The sequence below is a fragment of the Vicia villosa genome, linkage group LG6, assembly GCF_029867415.1.
Source record: "Vicia villosa cultivar HV-30 ecotype Madison, WI linkage group LG6, Vvil1.0, whole genome shotgun sequence".
Classification (NCBI taxonomy): domain Eukaryota; kingdom Viridiplantae; phylum Streptophyta; class Magnoliopsida; order Fabales; family Fabaceae; genus Vicia; species Vicia villosa.
This window is the reverse complement of record NC_081185.1, coordinates 84,996,735-85,013,591: the sequence shown is the minus strand read 5'-3', so window position 1 is coordinate 85,013,591 and position 16,857 is coordinate 84,996,735. Positions and strand designations below refer to the sequence as shown.

General features: G+C 35.3%; 1 protein-coding gene across 1 annotated transcript; it reads left to right on the top strand.

The window, feature by feature from the left end:
* Positions 1–3,248: 3,248 nt before the first annotated feature.
* On the top strand, positions 3,249–6,187 carry LOC131609283 (zinc finger BED domain-containing protein RICESLEEPER 2-like). Its single transcript, XM_058880979.1, has 4 exons — positions 3,249–3,517; positions 3,626–3,727; positions 3,954–5,941; positions 6,031–6,187. Exons 3-4 carry the CDS (start codon positions 3,967–3,969, stop codon positions 6,072–6,074), a joined length of 2,019 nt encoding a protein of 672 aa, XP_058736962.1. The 5' UTR covers positions 3,249–3,517; positions 3,626–3,727; positions 3,954–3,966; the 3' UTR covers positions 6,075–6,187.
* Positions 6,188–16,857: the final 10,670 nt, after the last annotated feature.

Here is a 16,857-nt window from a genome sequence, read left to right as displayed (position 1 = left end):
TTATGTGTGTGTTTGTGGTTTGGGAAATGATGTGTATTTGTACAACTTTGTCTAGGAATAATATTTTGTATTTTTGTGTGTTTGTTATTTTTCTATTAGGTGTAACTTAATAATAAGAAATTGAAATTGTGACATTTGATAACCGGATTAATACATATTAAGAAAAAAATTTAAATGCAATAATAGTCTATTATTGTTATTGTTATTTTTGGTTTTGTTAATAAACAGAGATTGTAATAAAACTAGCACAAAGGTACTCAATCTAATTATAATGTAAGAACAAAGACCAACTATAAAAGCGCCTCTATAGGATTTCACATCCAAAACGATTTTAGAAATAAAAAATGGACTAAAAGATTTTGCAACAAGGAAAATATCCTGACTCCGTTCACCCTGTCTTTGAACAAAATGTCATTTTTAATTAATCCAATAATTCTCATAACACGAGTATAAACAATACCTACAAAATGAATAGAAAACTATCAAAAGGTACAAAAATGAATTAAAGCACGAGTATAAACAAACTAAACGTATTTACACACTAAACGGAAGATTATTCAACGGAATTTACATAAAAACACGATAAGTGCCACAAAATTATATATACAAAAGCACTACAAATTAGAACTTATCACATACCTTGTTCTTTCCTTCTTGCATATTTATCTTTATTATCAATAAACTACTTCTTTTAAAAGGGAAAAGCTTTTGGTGTTAAAACCCTATTCAAACCCCCCCCCCCTTTCTAGTGTTTTTCACACCTTCGGTTGACATCAGAGCTCGGGTTCTAAGTTGGTAAAAGGTTTGAATTTTTATCAAGCACTTAACAGTGTTCAGTACCGGTCCAGACTGTGTGAAAAACAATGGCTGAAAAGTTGTTGTTGTTGAAAATAAGGATAGAGATCAGTATAGTGCAAAACCTCCCATGTTTAATGGAGAAAAGTTTGACTATTGGAAGGATAGAATTGAAAAGTACTTCGTGGCTTTTTATTTTGATCTATGGGACCTGGTAGTTGATGGCTATAGTTATCCAATAGATGCTAATGGTGTCAAAATTGCAAGAAGTGCAATGTTAGATGATCAAAAGAAAGCTTACAAGAATCATTGTAAAGCTAGGTCTATTCTACTATCTGCTATTTCCCACGCTAAGTATGAGAAGATCATAGAAAAAGAGACTGCCAAGTCTATCTTTGATTCTCTTCAAATGACTCATGAAGGCAATGCTCAAGTTAAGGAGACAAAGGCTCTAGCCCTAATCCAGAAATATGAAGCATTCAAATGGAAGATGATGAATATGTGGAAGCATTGTTTTCAAGATTCTAGATGCTTGTTGCAGGACTCAAGGTTCTAAACAAAGGATATTCTATGGTAGATCATGTCAAGAAGATTATCAAAAGTCTGCCTAAGAAATGGAGACTAATGGTTACTACTTTGAAGTTATCCAAGGATCTGAACAATACTAGTCTTAAGGAACTGATAAGTTCTTTAAGAAGTCATGAGATTGAGCTTCGGGAAGATGAGTCTCAAAAGAAAGATAAATGTGTGGCTTTGAAGTCTAGGTCTGAAAAGACAAAGGCTTTTCAAGCTGAAGAAGAAGAATCAGAAGGATATGAAGAAGATTCAAGTGAAGATGAACTTTCTCTCAATCTAGAAGAATAAGTCAGATATGGAAGCACAAACAAGCAAGTTCAGAGGACCAAGAAGAACAAAAGGTAGATCTGAATCCACATCTGGTCAGAAGAAAGCTTCTGGAAAAGAAGTTACTTGTTATGAGTGCAAAGAACCTGAACACTACAAGAATGAATATCCTAAGCTCAGAAAGGACAAGAAACCCAAGAAAGTATTCAAGGCGAAGAAGGGTCTCATGGCAACATGGGATGATTTAGAGTCAAAAGAAGAAGATTATAATGAAGAGCATGCAATTGTGGCACTCATGGCTAAAACTGTCACTAGTGAAGTCATCTTAGAATGTGAGCCAACATCAAATGATGAGTCAAACTCTGAAGATGACACAGAGGTATTATCTTCTATCTCACGCAACGAACTTGAATCTTGTTTATCTGAAATGATGAAAAAACATCACCTTCTTCTTGGTAAATACAAAAATTTGAAAAAGAAATTTTTAGCGACCTCTGAGAACTCTACTAAGTCTGATCAAGACAGTCATTTATGTATGCATTGAGGGAATGAAGATGATGAAACAATTTTGTGTATATTTTTGGTTTCAATAATGAGAAATGATGCATGAATGACTATTTATATGTGTGAGTGTGTGAAAGAACAAAACAGATAAAATAGGGTTGCAAAATTACAAAATTGACCATTTTAAACTACGGGAGTCGACTCATTCGAAGTGGGAATCGACTCCTGAAAGCAAGGGAGTCGACCCATATTGTTTGAGAGTCGACTCCAAATGGATAGAAAGGAGTGAACAAAATTTTCAAATATTTTGAAGAAGTTAAGATTAAACATACTTTACAAACAGATAATTAAGTAGCCTAATAAAAAATCCATTATGTTAAAATTGATCAAATAACCTCATTTATGGATAACATTTCTTGAAATACCTAAAAGAAATTATCAGAGAAATTCACATTTTATATCAATTTTTTTTCTTTTTACAAAATCATAAATTCAAAAAGAAAAATACTTTTTTTATAGCCAAAACAATAAATACTTACATAGAACATAATATTTAATTTTCACAAAAATCAATTATAACTTTTTATTTATTAATAAATTAATAAAATATTTCTCCCTCTTTTATTATCTCCACACTCTATAATTTAAATTCAAAATAAATAAATTAAAATTTTTCGCTCATTTTAATTTTTTAAAAATATAAATATAGATAGATGCCTTTCTACGTAAATATTTCTCGTCCAAAACATACTTCTTAAATCTTATTTTTATAGACACATTTCATAAAAAAAAAGTTAAATATGTTTTTTATCCATATAAATATCTCAATTTTGACTTTTAGTCCCTATAAAAAATATATTGATTTTTAGTCTCTATAAAATTATTTTTGCACTCACTTTTGGTCCCTCTACAAAGACTAAAACTGAATGCAAAAATAATTTTATAGAGACTAAAAGTCAATATTTTTTTTACAGGAACTACAAACTATTTTGAATAATTTTAGAGGGACTAAAAATATATTTAACCCAAAAAAAATAAAAATTCAAGCCAATTACATATTAAAAATACGATTGCTAAACCCGGTCCATTGTGAGCAAAATAATACCTACAGTTCAAGTACCCATTTAGCCGGTTTGGACTCTGAATATTGGATAATGGATACCCACTTTCACAACCACACAATCGAAGAACCCTAAACCTAATCCCTAATTCATCTCCGATCCTCTTCCATTTCTCCCTGCATTTCCATCACAAAATCCGATTCATTACTCGTAATTTCACTCGGATCACTCTAACATCAACGATCGCTCTGTTTCGTTTTGTGCGATTTCAAAAATCTCAGGTTTTCGCGATTTTATTCATGCATAATACTAAGGTATTTCGCTCGTTCTGTTTGATTGTCGCTTAAATTTTGGTTTTTTCATATGATTTTGATTTTGGTTTTCATCCATTAGCTTAATTGATTTCATTTTGTTGTTTGAAGTTTGATTTACTCAAGCGAGGTTAAAGACTTCAACAAGGATTTTTTTCAGCTGCTTAGTTTGGTATTTGATTCCACTGACGCTTTTAAAGTCACTGTCTTCAGGTATTCACTCTGTCTCTATTATTTTATTTTTTTGGTTTTTTGCTTCCTTAGAGTATAGTGCTGTTAATATCTGAATGGTTGTGATGGTTTGATCATATAAGATTTAAGAACTTCCTTAACCAAATTAAGAAAAAGTTTATTTTTTAATGGGATAAGAGCATGCCAAATCTATTAGCATTGCGTTTCTTAGCATTGATTTTATGTCCTAATTTCTAATGTAAAACAGAAACACTGTGAATATGGGTGATTGTGATGACATGTTAGCCTCGGAGACAGCAGAACACATGGTTTCTATCCATCCACTTGCTATCTCTCCACCTCTCTCTAAGCCGCGTAGGAATCGATCTGAAGCTTGGAATCACTTTACAATAGAGTCAGAAACAACGAAGAAAGCTAAATGCAATTACTGTGGCTCCTTGATCAAGTATGATAAAGGAACTAGTGCCATGAGGGCTCATTATACGAGATGCAAGGATAAGGATGAACCCAAGAACGATGTTAACAAGAGGCAAAAGTCAGTTTCGTCCTCAACGGAAAATGTGGAGGGAAATATTTGTACTTCTCCTTTGACACCCGTGTTTGACCAAGAGGGAATCCAAAATGTAGTGGTGAAGATGTTCATAGATATGGATATTCCTCTTGAGCGCGTGGAGCATGCAGGTTTTCACAATTTTATGAGCGTTGTGCTACCGAGATTTAAGGTCCCCTCAAGCATTGAATTAGCTCATGATGTTTTGAGACTGTGGGGTACAGAAAAAACAAGGTTGAAGAAGTTTCTTTCTCAACACTGTCAACGAGTCTGCCTCACTGTTGACACATGGACTTCTGCTGAAAGCTTTTGTTACATGTGTTTGACAGCGCATTTCATCGACAATGACTGGAAGATGCACAAGAAGGTTTTAAATTTTTCTCAAGTCACAAGCCACTCACAAGTGGTTATGGCTAAGATAGTGGAGCAGTGCTTGAATGAATGGGAGGTAAATTGTGTGCTTAGTTTAACGAACGACATTGTCTCACTTAATGATGGTGAGACTCCACATCTGAAAGACCAGCTTGTGTCTCAGAATAGTTTAGTTCTGAATGGAGACTACAGTCATATGCATTGTTGTGCATATTTTTTGAATTTGATCGTGAAAGAATGTTTAAAGGAAGTTGATGATTCTATTGTGAGAATTCGTTCTGCCGTGTGGTACATAAGATCTTCTCCTTTGAGATTTTCTAGATTCAAAGCATGTATTGAGCAACAAAACATTGAATATAAAGGTTTCTTTTGTCCAAATTTTGAAACAAGATGGGACTCGACATATTTAATGTTAGATGATGCATTGAAACATCGTAAGACATTTGAAAATCTTGAGGTGAAAGATCTTAAATATGTTGATGAGTTAAAGAAGGAAAAAGGTGTCCCTACAATTGAAGATTGGGAAATTCTACGCTCAATCCTTCCTTTTTTGAAATTGTTTTATGACGCTATTCTACGCATCTCTAGTTCCTCTTGTGTGACTAGCAATCTGTATATGTTTGAGGTCCTTGGTATTGGAATTGCAATTAAGCAAATGTGCAATTCTGAAGATATACATATAAGTTTAATGGCCAAAAACATGAGAAAGAAATACGATAAGTTTTGGGGAAATCCCCGTAGCCTAAACATGTTGTTGCTGGCAGCTCTCGTATTAGACCCTAGACACAAAGTGAAATTTGTAAGTTGGTGTGCCGATAAAAATTATAATGGCGGGGAGGCAACTTATTTGATAGATAAGTTAAAGTCTTCTTTGAATTCCCTTTTTGAAGAGTATAATGGTGGATCAGAGGTGTCTCACACTAACTCTAACGAAGGCGGTTATAATGATCCATATGGCTTCAATAAATTTTACCAGTCAAGTGAGTTCAACAAATCTGAATCCGAGTTAAGTAAGTACTTAGACGAAGCTTTAGAGAGTTGTGGAGATTTGGATGTCCTAAACTGGTGGAAGGTAAACTCAAGCCGATTTCCAATCATTGCAAACATTGCAAGAGAGGTTTTGGCAATACCTGTCTCCACCGTGACCTCTGAATTTGCCTTTAGTCTCGGTGGAAGGGTGCTTGATTCATATCGAAGTTCTCTACCGCCAATAACAATGGAAGCTCTTATTTGCGTCCAAGATTGGCTTACGGCAACTTCTTCACCTTTGCATACAAATGTGGAATTTGAGAATCTTAAAAAGATTGAGCAAGGTAAGAAAACAAGATGTTTTAGATAGTATTCTATTATTTATTGTATTATTTTATGCCTTGATACAAAATGAGATTTCTATCTTTTGTAGAACTGATTTCTTTACATGATGTTGCTGGTCTTGATAATGATTGATGGAGACGAAGCATGTAAAGTGTAGACCCTATTTATAATAGGACTGACATGGTAGAATTAACAACATACGGAAAGGGAGAAAAGAAGCGAATGATAGAGATAATTGTTGGAGATGCAAGCATGGCTGCTGTTCCATTTGAGATACGTGCACCCCCAATGTGAAAATGATTTTAATGCCAAGGAAGGAAGGTTTGAAACATTTTGATTCAATTCAAGGGTTAACCTTCCAACTTGGAGGAGAAAGAATGAACTTTATCACTAAGGTGATGAAAATTTTTGTTTCCAGAAAACTAGAGTAGTGTCTGGCTATTTGCTACTGAAGCACATACATACAGATCAATATCACTTTAAGTTTGATTACAATATGAAGCAAAAGTGTTGAGGTATCTGTAACCCAAAAGATAACACACCTTGCTCCCTGCAACCATAAAAAGTACATGTAAAAAATAGTGTTGAACTTGAACATAGGTTGTCTCATAACATGGATAGATATGTTAATTATACTTTTTGGATGCCGTGGCTTGCATCTTGTCCTGTCTTGATCATTTTGGTTTGTACTAATCGAAAGAAAACTTCTTATTTCTGTTGCCAATGAATGAATGCACTCATCTAAACCTATAGTAATTGTGTTGTAGTTTCCAACTGCAAGAACATTTCTTGAATTCATGTAATTCTATAGAAGAGAAGGGATGGGCTACCGAAGTGAAAGTAGTCTTGCTGCAATTAAAAGTTGGGGGTTACTCTTTCCACGTCCTTAGGGGTGCGCCTTCACCACTGTGGAAAGTTACTACTGCTATTAGTGTTTGGATATACATTTTCGGACTATTTTTTTTTACACACCCCTCAGTGTGCAAATTGATTAGACACTCTATTTTGCTAAAATTTAAAGTAGAGATGCATCATGTACACTTCTTTTGTTTCAAATTTCTTTTGCAAATGAAGACGAGAATTTGCACACAATCCTTAACTTCGAGAATTTGTTTCCAATTACATTAATTTTTCAAATAATTTTTTATGTATCATAAAAAAATAGTAAATAAAGTGTTAATTTAAATATTTATTAAATTAATATTATTATTATATCTTGATTATAATGATATATATTTAATAATATATTTTAATTAATATAATTAATTATACTATTAATTGTATTGATTTACTTTAATTTTAATTTTTTAATAACTATTGAATTTTTTTTAGATATGCATATCCGAAATATTTCCGAAATGCATCCCCGAAGACACCCCTCTAAAAAAAAAAGGTGAGTTCAGAAATGCATCTCCGAAAACACTTTTCTTTTTGTGTTTTTGAAAGTGCACTTCCAAAATAAAAAAAAAAATTTTGGAGATGCATTTTTAAAATATTTTTAGGGACATTTTGATATTTTCGCCCAGGTGTCCAAGAAAGTTTTAGGGACCATTAAAAAATTTCCAACATTAATGACCAATTCACGTCACCTTAGGGTGAAAACATTTTTACTACGAAATTCCCTATTAAAATAAGAAGCCTGATGGAGAACTTTTGGTTATAATAAATGTCATATGAATATCATTTTTTTTTAGTCTAAGTGTAATTTTTTTAGAAAATTTTATAATAAATGTCATATGAAAATCATTTTTACATTTTTTTTACTTAAAAATTAATTCATATCATTCAACAACTGTTATTCAATACAAGGACGTTACGTCTAGTTCAAAAAATTGGCTGTTCTAGCTAATAAGTGAGCAACCAAATTATTTTGGCGCCTAACAAACTTTACCTTATAGTTGAGAAAAAGAAATAGTAAATTCTTAATAAATTTGATAATTAAGCTAAATTTCGAGCTTTCATCTTTACTAGCATGGATAACTTGAACAACAATTTGAGAATCACTCTCAAATTGAACATGGTCCACCTGCATATGTATTTCCGTCTCAACTGCTTTCTTCAACGCCATGGCTTCGGCCTCAACAGTTAAGAAGAAGTTGTAGTCCCGAGTTGTACTTGCACGAACAAAATTACTATAAATGTCTCTAAAGCACCAGCTTCGATTGGTCGTATTCCTTTGAAGATTGAAACCGGCATCCATATTACACTTCAACCACCCATTATTCGAAGGAGTCCAACCCGAGTGGTGTTGGTTTCAACCATTGTCGTTACTATGATCCTCTTGGACCTTAAACCAATCTTGCAAAGTATGAAAAACTTGGATACCTAACTGCACAAAATCATCTCTTTCATCATTCCAAATGAAATTGTTCCTATTATTCCACAACATTAAAATCATAATTGCAAATCTCCCTGCAGCCTGCCTATCTTCCTCGCTAAAAACATCCATGATTATAGATTTAGTGTCATTAAAAATTTGTAGCCTAGGTTCTATAATAGATGGCAACCCAACCACTCTCTAACACTGGTTGATATAGGTATACCTAAAGAACACATGACAATCATCTTCCTCACCATCTTCACATAATTGACAATGCGAAGGACAAGGAACAAAGTGTTGTCGAAGTTTGAATTGAGTTGGAAGGAAACCTCTACATATACACCACAATAAGTGTTTAGCTCCATGACGGGCTTTAACATTCCATAAACTATCCCAATCTCCTTCCACCCTACAATTCGCCTGACTCGATTGAATCCTCCTCATTAATCGGTACCCTAATTTTACGTTATATTCACCGTCCTTATCATCCCTCCACACTATCATATCTTCCACAACATCATCTAATACCAGAACATTAAGAATTTCCTTGGCCACTTCTTGTGAAAACACATGTCTAATTTTCTGCGTGCCCCACCTCAACGCATTATCCACCAAAAGATCCTTAACATACATATCACAAACTTCCTGAATTCAAGGTGCTCCTAGCCAACCCTATCTCTATCTCCCCTAAGCCACGACTCTGTCATCACCTTGATCTTACTTTCATCCCCTATCCTCCACCTACAACCCAAATTCAAGACACTCTTAGCTTTCCATAAACTTCTCCATACAAAACTCAGTTTATTACCAAGAGTAGATTCAACAAAAGAGGTACAAGGATAATACCTGGCTTTGAATATACGTGCTATCAATGATTATGATTTTGTCAACAAACTCCACCCTTATTTCACCACCATAGCCATGTTGAAAGATTTAAAATCTTTAAACTCCAAACCCCCTTCCTTCTTAGTACAAGTTAACCTCTCCCACGCAATCCACCTTATGCCTTTATTATTACTCCCACCCCCATCAAAAAGAGCTCAACATCTTCTTAATATCATTCACAATTGCATCCGGTATAATAAAAACACTCATAATGTATGAAGGGATAGCTTGAAGAAATGATTTAATCTTTCCTACTTTAGATAACGACTTACGCCTCAAATAATTAATCTACTTCCATATCCTATCTATGGTACAAGCAAATGTAGCCTTTTTTACTTCTACCAATCATCAAAGGTAACCCCAAGTAAGTCCCTGTATCTAACACCCGACGAACACCCATTATTCAGACGAGATCTTCCTGAGCTGGACGACTAATATTATGGCTGAAAAACACTTTCGATTTTGTCATATTTATCTCTTGGATCAATGCTTCTTCATAGATGCTAAGTAACTCCATAAGATATTTATACTCTGAGATGTTAGCCCTGCAAAATAAAAAACAATCGTCAGAAAAAAGTAGATGGGACACACTAGGCGCCCCTCTACATATCTGAACTCTGTGAATATCACATATATCCACTCCTTGATTAATGAGAGTTGATAATCCTTCTGCTACAAGAATGAAGAGATAAGGAGAAAAAGGATCTCCTTGTCTCAAACCTCTCCCTCGCTGAATTGGTCCAACTCTAACTGAATTAAACATAACGATATAATTCACCGACGTGACCCACATCATCATCATCCATTTTATATATCTCTTTGCAAAACCCAACCTACTGAGCATCCCTCTCAAGAAACCCTAGTCAACTCTATCACAGGCTTTACTAATAGCAATTTTAAGCGCCAATTCTCCTCTATTATCTCTCGTCTTTCTCTTCAGAGAATGAATAATTTAAATGGCAATCAACGCATTATCAATAATAGATCTCCCTTCCACAAATTCTAACTGCTACTGTGAAACACATTTATCTATGTAGTTTTTTAGCCTATTGGCAAGCAACTTAGAAATTATCTTTTATACCACATTACACAACGAGACTCGTCATAACTCTTTCACGTTGTTAGATTTAGAACATTTTAGAATAAGACAAATGTTTGTATCATTGATGGAGGTAGGAAAGAATCCACGCTCTAATATCTAATAAATTACTTTCGTACAAAAGACAAATATTTTGACAATTATATTTATATTATATTACTTACCTTTTTAGAAAAAAAATCCAAATAACCATGTTTAAAAAAAAATTTACACAAAAAACCAGGTTTTCAGGAAAATTACCTGTATGACCAGGTTTGGGAGGTGGTCTCCACATAGGAGCCACCTCCCATGGCGCCAACACCCAAAATCCCCCTTCATATGCGCCACCTGGGGTGGCGCCATAGTGCAATTTTTTCATTCAAGCCACCTTGGGTGGCGCATACATGTATTTTCTTTTTTTTTGTTTTTTTTTCTTGTTTTAACATATTTATTTTATTTGGTTTTTGATTTTTCTTAAATTGTTTTAACATAATTAAAAAAAACTATTAAATAAATAATTAGACAGGTAGTGTTTAATGATATAAATAGGGAAGAAACATTACAAATACGAGAAATTCAGAAAAAACATTACAAGGACGGGAAGTACGGGACAAACATTACAAATACGAAAAAAAGAGAATATTTTTAAAACATGGATATTATGCTATTCATGACCCCTCGGTCCATGACCCCTCAGACCATGACCCCTCCGACCGCCAATTCTGCAATCTGGAATTGTTCGAATCCGATTGGAAGGTTCTCGAAGACCCACTTCTCCACGACCCCCCTATTCCTTGGTTGTTCTTGTTGTGTCTGGGTCGGTGGGCCTCGGATTAGCCCCTCCATGCGCTTGTTGGACATGTAGTCTTGGATCCTGCTGTCAAACAGTCGGGTCCCCATGCCCTCAAAGATTGTTCTTGGCGGTGGAGTTGCGTCATATGGTCGGTAAAACCCAGCGCTTGATTGGCCTTGGAAAAAAGGCATTGATTGTTGGGGTGTGGTGTAGCCATATTGTTGGTGTTGTGATAGTTGGGGTGTGGAGTAGCCATGTTGTTGGTGTTGTGATAGTTGGGGTGTGGAGTAGCCATGTTGTTGGTATTGTAACGATTGAGTGATCATTTGCTCGTTTGGATCGTATTCGTCATCTAGACCCATGTCGGGGCTGGGTTCCCTGTTGGAGTTGGATGGGTCGGCGTCGTCGTGTTGTTGGGTGAAGCCCCATGATTGTTGTTGGATGGGTTGCCTAGTGGAGGTGGAGGGGCCTGCGTCGTAGTGTTGTTGGGTGAAGCCCCATGATTGTTGTTGGATGGGTAGCCTAGTGGAGGGGTCGGCGTCATGGAGTTGTTGGGTGAAGCCCCATGATTGTTGTTGGATGGGTTGACTTTGGTAGGGCGTTGGTGTTGTTTGATATTCTTCATGGTAAGGTTGTTCGGAGGCTTGATATATGTCAAGAAATCTTGCCTCTAGTTGACAAAGATCCATCGTTAAAGGTGAAAACGATAATCTCTCATATCGTTGCAACTTACAATTACACTCCGTCTTATAGAAAGGCGTGGCTGGCGAAGACCAAAACGATCGAACTTGTGTATGGAAATTGGGAGGATTCGTACAAACGACTCCCACGTTTCTTATATGCGCTTCAAATTTATGCTCCTGGAACCGTTACTATTTTAGAGACCCTTCCGACGCAATCTCCAGACGGAACGTGCCTTGAAGGAAATGTGATATTCCACAGGCTTTTCTGGGCTTTCCGCCCATGTGTTCAAGGATTTACGTATTGCAAACCAATTCTTCAAATAGATGAGACTTGGTTGTACGGAAAATATAAAGGGACCTTGTTGATGGTTGTGGCACAAGACGGAAATAGTAACATTTTTCCTGTTGCGTTCGCTCTTGTGGAAGGAGAAACTGCTGGAGGTTGGGGTTTCTTTCTCAGAAATCTTCGGACACACGTTGCCCCCCAACCTGGACTCTGTTTGATTTCAGACAGACATGCTTCCATCGAGAGTGCGTACAACAATCCAGCAAACGGGTGGCAAAACCCACCTTCAACACATGTTTACTGTATTCGACACATTGCACAAAATTTCATGCGAGAGATAAAGGACAGGGCTCTTCGGAAGACTCTTGTCAATGCCGGATATGCATTGACTCAACCGACGTTCCAATATTATCGAAATGAAATTGTAGCTGCAAATCCAGATGCAGGCAGATGGGTGGACAATCTTGCTAGAGAGAAATGGACCAGATCATACGACAACGGGAAGCGATGGGGGCACATGACTACAAATCTTGTGGAGTCTATGAACGGAGTGTTTAAGGGCATCAGACACCTTCCGATTACTGCCTTGGTGCAAGCAACATACTATAGGATGGCTTCTCTTTTCGCACGAAGAGGTGGGCGTTGGAGTGCAGTTCTAGAATCCGGACAAGTATTCAGCGAAACCTGCGTCAAATTCATGAAAGAGCAATCTGCCAAGGCCAACAGCCACATTGTGACATCTTTCGACCGATTCAACCGGACCTTTAGTGTTAAAGAAACAATTGACCATAACGAGGGCCTTCCGAGACAACAATACAGGGTTCTTACAGACGAAGGGTGGTGCAGTTGCGGAAAATTTCAAGCCTTTCGCATGCCATGCTCTCATGTAATTGCAGCATGTTCTTATGCGCATCAAGATCCGTTAGCACTTTTATCTCCCATTTACAAGGCGGATACCTTGCTCGGAGTGTACAACAATGCATTTCAAGTGATGGCAAAGGAGGATTATTGGCCTGCGTATGAAGGGGACGTGGTTTGGCATAATGACAACATGCGGAGAAAGAAAAGAGGTCGACCAAACAGCACCCGGATCAGAATCGAGATGGATCATGAGAAAATGGTACGAAAGTGTGGCATATGTCGTGAAGTCGGGCACAATAAAAATACCTGTCCTAACCTTGGATCAGCCTCCACCAACAATTAGTTGTATGTCATTTGTATTTTGTATTTGTATTTGTACTTCTTAAGTATTTGTATTTGTATTTGTATTTGTACCGCTTATGTATTTGTATTATCTCTTATTAAATCAACTAGTTATGTATTTGTCTTGTAGTGAAATTGTCTTCATGACCCATACTTTCAGTCTGTATTTTGGACAGTCAAATACGCATGCTTTCGTCTAGTCCCATCAAGCCATGCATTGATCAGTGTGCCTTCATTTATCATACAAGTTAGGCGTGCTTGTAAACAGTACGTAACAGTACTCCTTTTCTACCCACTACTATTATAAATTAGGGGTTCCTAGGGTTGAGTTTACACACAGAAACACAAACTCCAAACACCAAACAATTACACAAACACAACAATGTCTCGCATTCGGCCAGATGGATGTCACCGGACAACAGAGCCGCCGCCCCGGAGATCAACAAGGCGTTTCGAACCAGAACCGGAGTATCGCAGAAGGAACGGACATGTCATATTCTCTCCAATCAAACCTCCCATGCCGGTTATGTTTTGGAATATCTCTTCCGTGGAGCAACTCAAGAGGACTCTCATGACTTTTTTAGATGGGGAGTACGAATCAGGCGAACAAATAAGAAGCATCAAGAGGCTTAAAACAAGGGTCGATGCTGTGACTGGAGCAACGATAAGTTTCTGGGATAACGTGGAATACGACATTGATTGCATTCAAATGATGCATGGACCCAATGACATTGTTTTAACCGTAGTAATTTCTTAGATGTTTTAGTTTTTTTTTGTTGGTTATTTTCAATGTACCTTTTAATTAATGAATGAATTAATGTTTTCCATGAACGCTCGTGTTAGCTGATTCACTGATCTTATCTGCGCTAATTTAACATATATATATATATATATATTTTAAATATGTTAAAATAAAAACAATTTTAAAAATAAAAAAAATAAACAAAACATATGTTAAAACAAGAAAAAAAAGCATGCATGTATGCGCCACCCCAGGTGGCTTGTTGGTTGGAAAAGCACTATGGCGCCACCCCAGGTGGCGCATATGAAGAGGAGTTTTGCATGTTGGCGCCACGGGAGGTGGCTCCTACATGGAGACCACCTCCCAAACCTGGTCATACAGGTAATTTTTCTGAAAACCTGGTTTTTGGTGTAAATTTTTTTTTTAAACATGGTTATTTGGATTTTTTTCACCTTTTTAATCTGACATTTTTAATTTGGCGGTTGTTATGATTATTGATTTTTTTTTATTAAAAATTGAAGTAGTATTTGGTTGGAATGTTATTCCTTACTTGTTGTGGTGAAGACTTTTAAGAATACATAATTTATTCTAAATGAAAGATAATAATAAATATATGCTCTAATTCTTTGAAATAGAATATGTTGTTTTTTATATTAATTTTCTTTGATAATCGAATTTGCATTTGATACTTATGATTGTTGGTGATTTTAGTATCATCAATGTATTTTGGTAATAATGTGATTTACTTTAGGCCAATGCAATTATGCGTTAAGTTTGAAACGAGTTAGGGTAGTGCGGAGTGCATGCTCGTCGAGCCAAACGTGTAATTGAATATGAATAATAGAAACCGGGTTCCAAGGGGCGTAGCCCCTGGCGGGGTGCGGGGCAGCGCCCCGTTCGAAAAATTCGTTTGAATAGTTGCACCCTTTCCCAACGGACATAACAATTCGTTTGAATAGTTGCACCCGTTCCCAACGGACATAACAATTCGTTTGAATAGTTGCACCCGTTCCCAACGGACATAACAATTCGTTTGAATAGTTACACCCGTTCCCAACAGACATAACTGTTTTCCGAAAAGGTGTGTCTGTTCGTTTCTATTATTGGTCTCCTATATAAGGAGTCTTTTGATCTCGATTTGGTACACAAAAAAACATACTTCCTCTACATTCTGATCTGTTCTCCATTGTCAGAAACAGATTGTTCTTCGAGAATTATCCCCGCAAAGATTTCGTGAACCCAGACAAGAATAAGGTCGAAATACTTTGTTCGAAAAGTGAACGAACACGATTCTTAAAGATATCCAGGATTATCATACCTATATCTAACAAACGAACAAAGTATCATATTCTGATAATCATGGCTGGAGGAGGAAGCACCGTGAAGGAGATGACTAAAAATTTCGGAAAATTGGACAAGTTTCAAGGACAATTTACATATGGTGAACACATGAAAAATTTACATCATAAACCGGGTACATTTTATTGTTTTTCATAGAAATTAGAGTATTTGTCAATTTTATAATATCAAGATTTAAATTGAAAATTTTCTAACAAATGATATTGAAACTGAGTTACTGAAATTATGATTATTGGTAATGATTATTTTCATAATCAATATGATATTCAAAATATATATTTTGTTTCACTTTTAGCATGAATTTGTCTATTCTGCATGCGAAATAATTTGAAAACTGTGTGCAATGTTAAAATTTTACTGTGTGCATTCTTTATGTTAGAAAATGATATTAAGTTACATGACTTGTATTGGAAGATCTTAGGATGCGTTTGATTTGCTAAAAAACAAGGTATTGGACAAGACAATTTTTTTTATACCCTGTTTGATGCAAAAACTAACCATAGTACTGGACAAAAAATATGGTAAGGTACTGGACAAAACTATAATTTCTTGTCCTTCACTAAACCATGGGACAACTTTTTGTTCCAAGCACTAATTATAAAAAAATATCAAAACATTATTTTTTTTACTCTCTTTCTTATTTATTTAATATTTTAATTCATAAATATAATATTAATATTTTATAAATCAAAAAATGTTATAATAAAAATTATACTGTTTTTACTCGGTTTATTGACATATCAAATAAAGTAGAGAAAAAAAATCTCAATTTATTATTTTTCTTCTCTTCTCATTATTTAATATTTTGATTCAAAAATATTAATAAAAACTATTATAAAAGAAATTATATTATTTTGTCTGTTACATAAACATATTAAACAAAGTAGAGTAAAAAAACTATTTTTTCATTTTTTCCCTCGTTATTTAATATTTTGATTCATAAATATTATATTTTATATATCAATAAATAATATTATATTAGAAATTATATTATTTTGTCTGGTGCATAGACATATCAAGCAAAATCGAGAAAACAATTGTCCAGTCCAGTAACCATCAAACACAGTACAATACAAAAAGTTGTCTTGTACTGTTCTGTACTGTTTAGTACTGTTCTGTCCAGTACTTCATATTTTGCAAATCAAACGCACCCTTAGGCTATGTTTGGGAGTTTAAAGGGGAGGGGAGGGGAAGGCTTCCAAAAACAAAATTTTAAAAAAATATAGGAAAATATTTGACATTTTTTGAAAAAATGAATTTGTTTAGAATGATAAAAGAGTTATTATCATTACTAAATTTTTAATTTTCAAAATAGTATAACAACCTAAAAGATATTTGGAAAATTTATGTAAGCCCTTCAAAACCCTCCAAAATCCTCCTTCAATACAATTTTTGAGTTCCCCCATTTTATGGGGTTTTTGGTGTTATGAATAAACTCAAACCCTCCAAAACCCTCCCACTCAAAATCTTTTTATCCTTTTCACTCAATTCCTTCTATTTTCTAAAGCCCTCCCCTCCCTTCCCCTCCAAACTCCCAAACATAGCCTTAAGGTCATATGCATGAAG

Bases quoted from the DNA above. Each gene is read 5' to 3' on its own strand.
- LOC131609283 (XM_058880979.1), top strand. From the start codon at position 3,967: ATGGGTGATTGTGATGACATGTTAGCCTCGGAGACAGCAGAACACATG. The intron at 5,942-6,030 runs GTAAGAAAACAA...TATCTTTTGTAG, and splicing joins TCTTAAAAAGATTGAGCAAG to AACTGATTTCTTTACATGAT.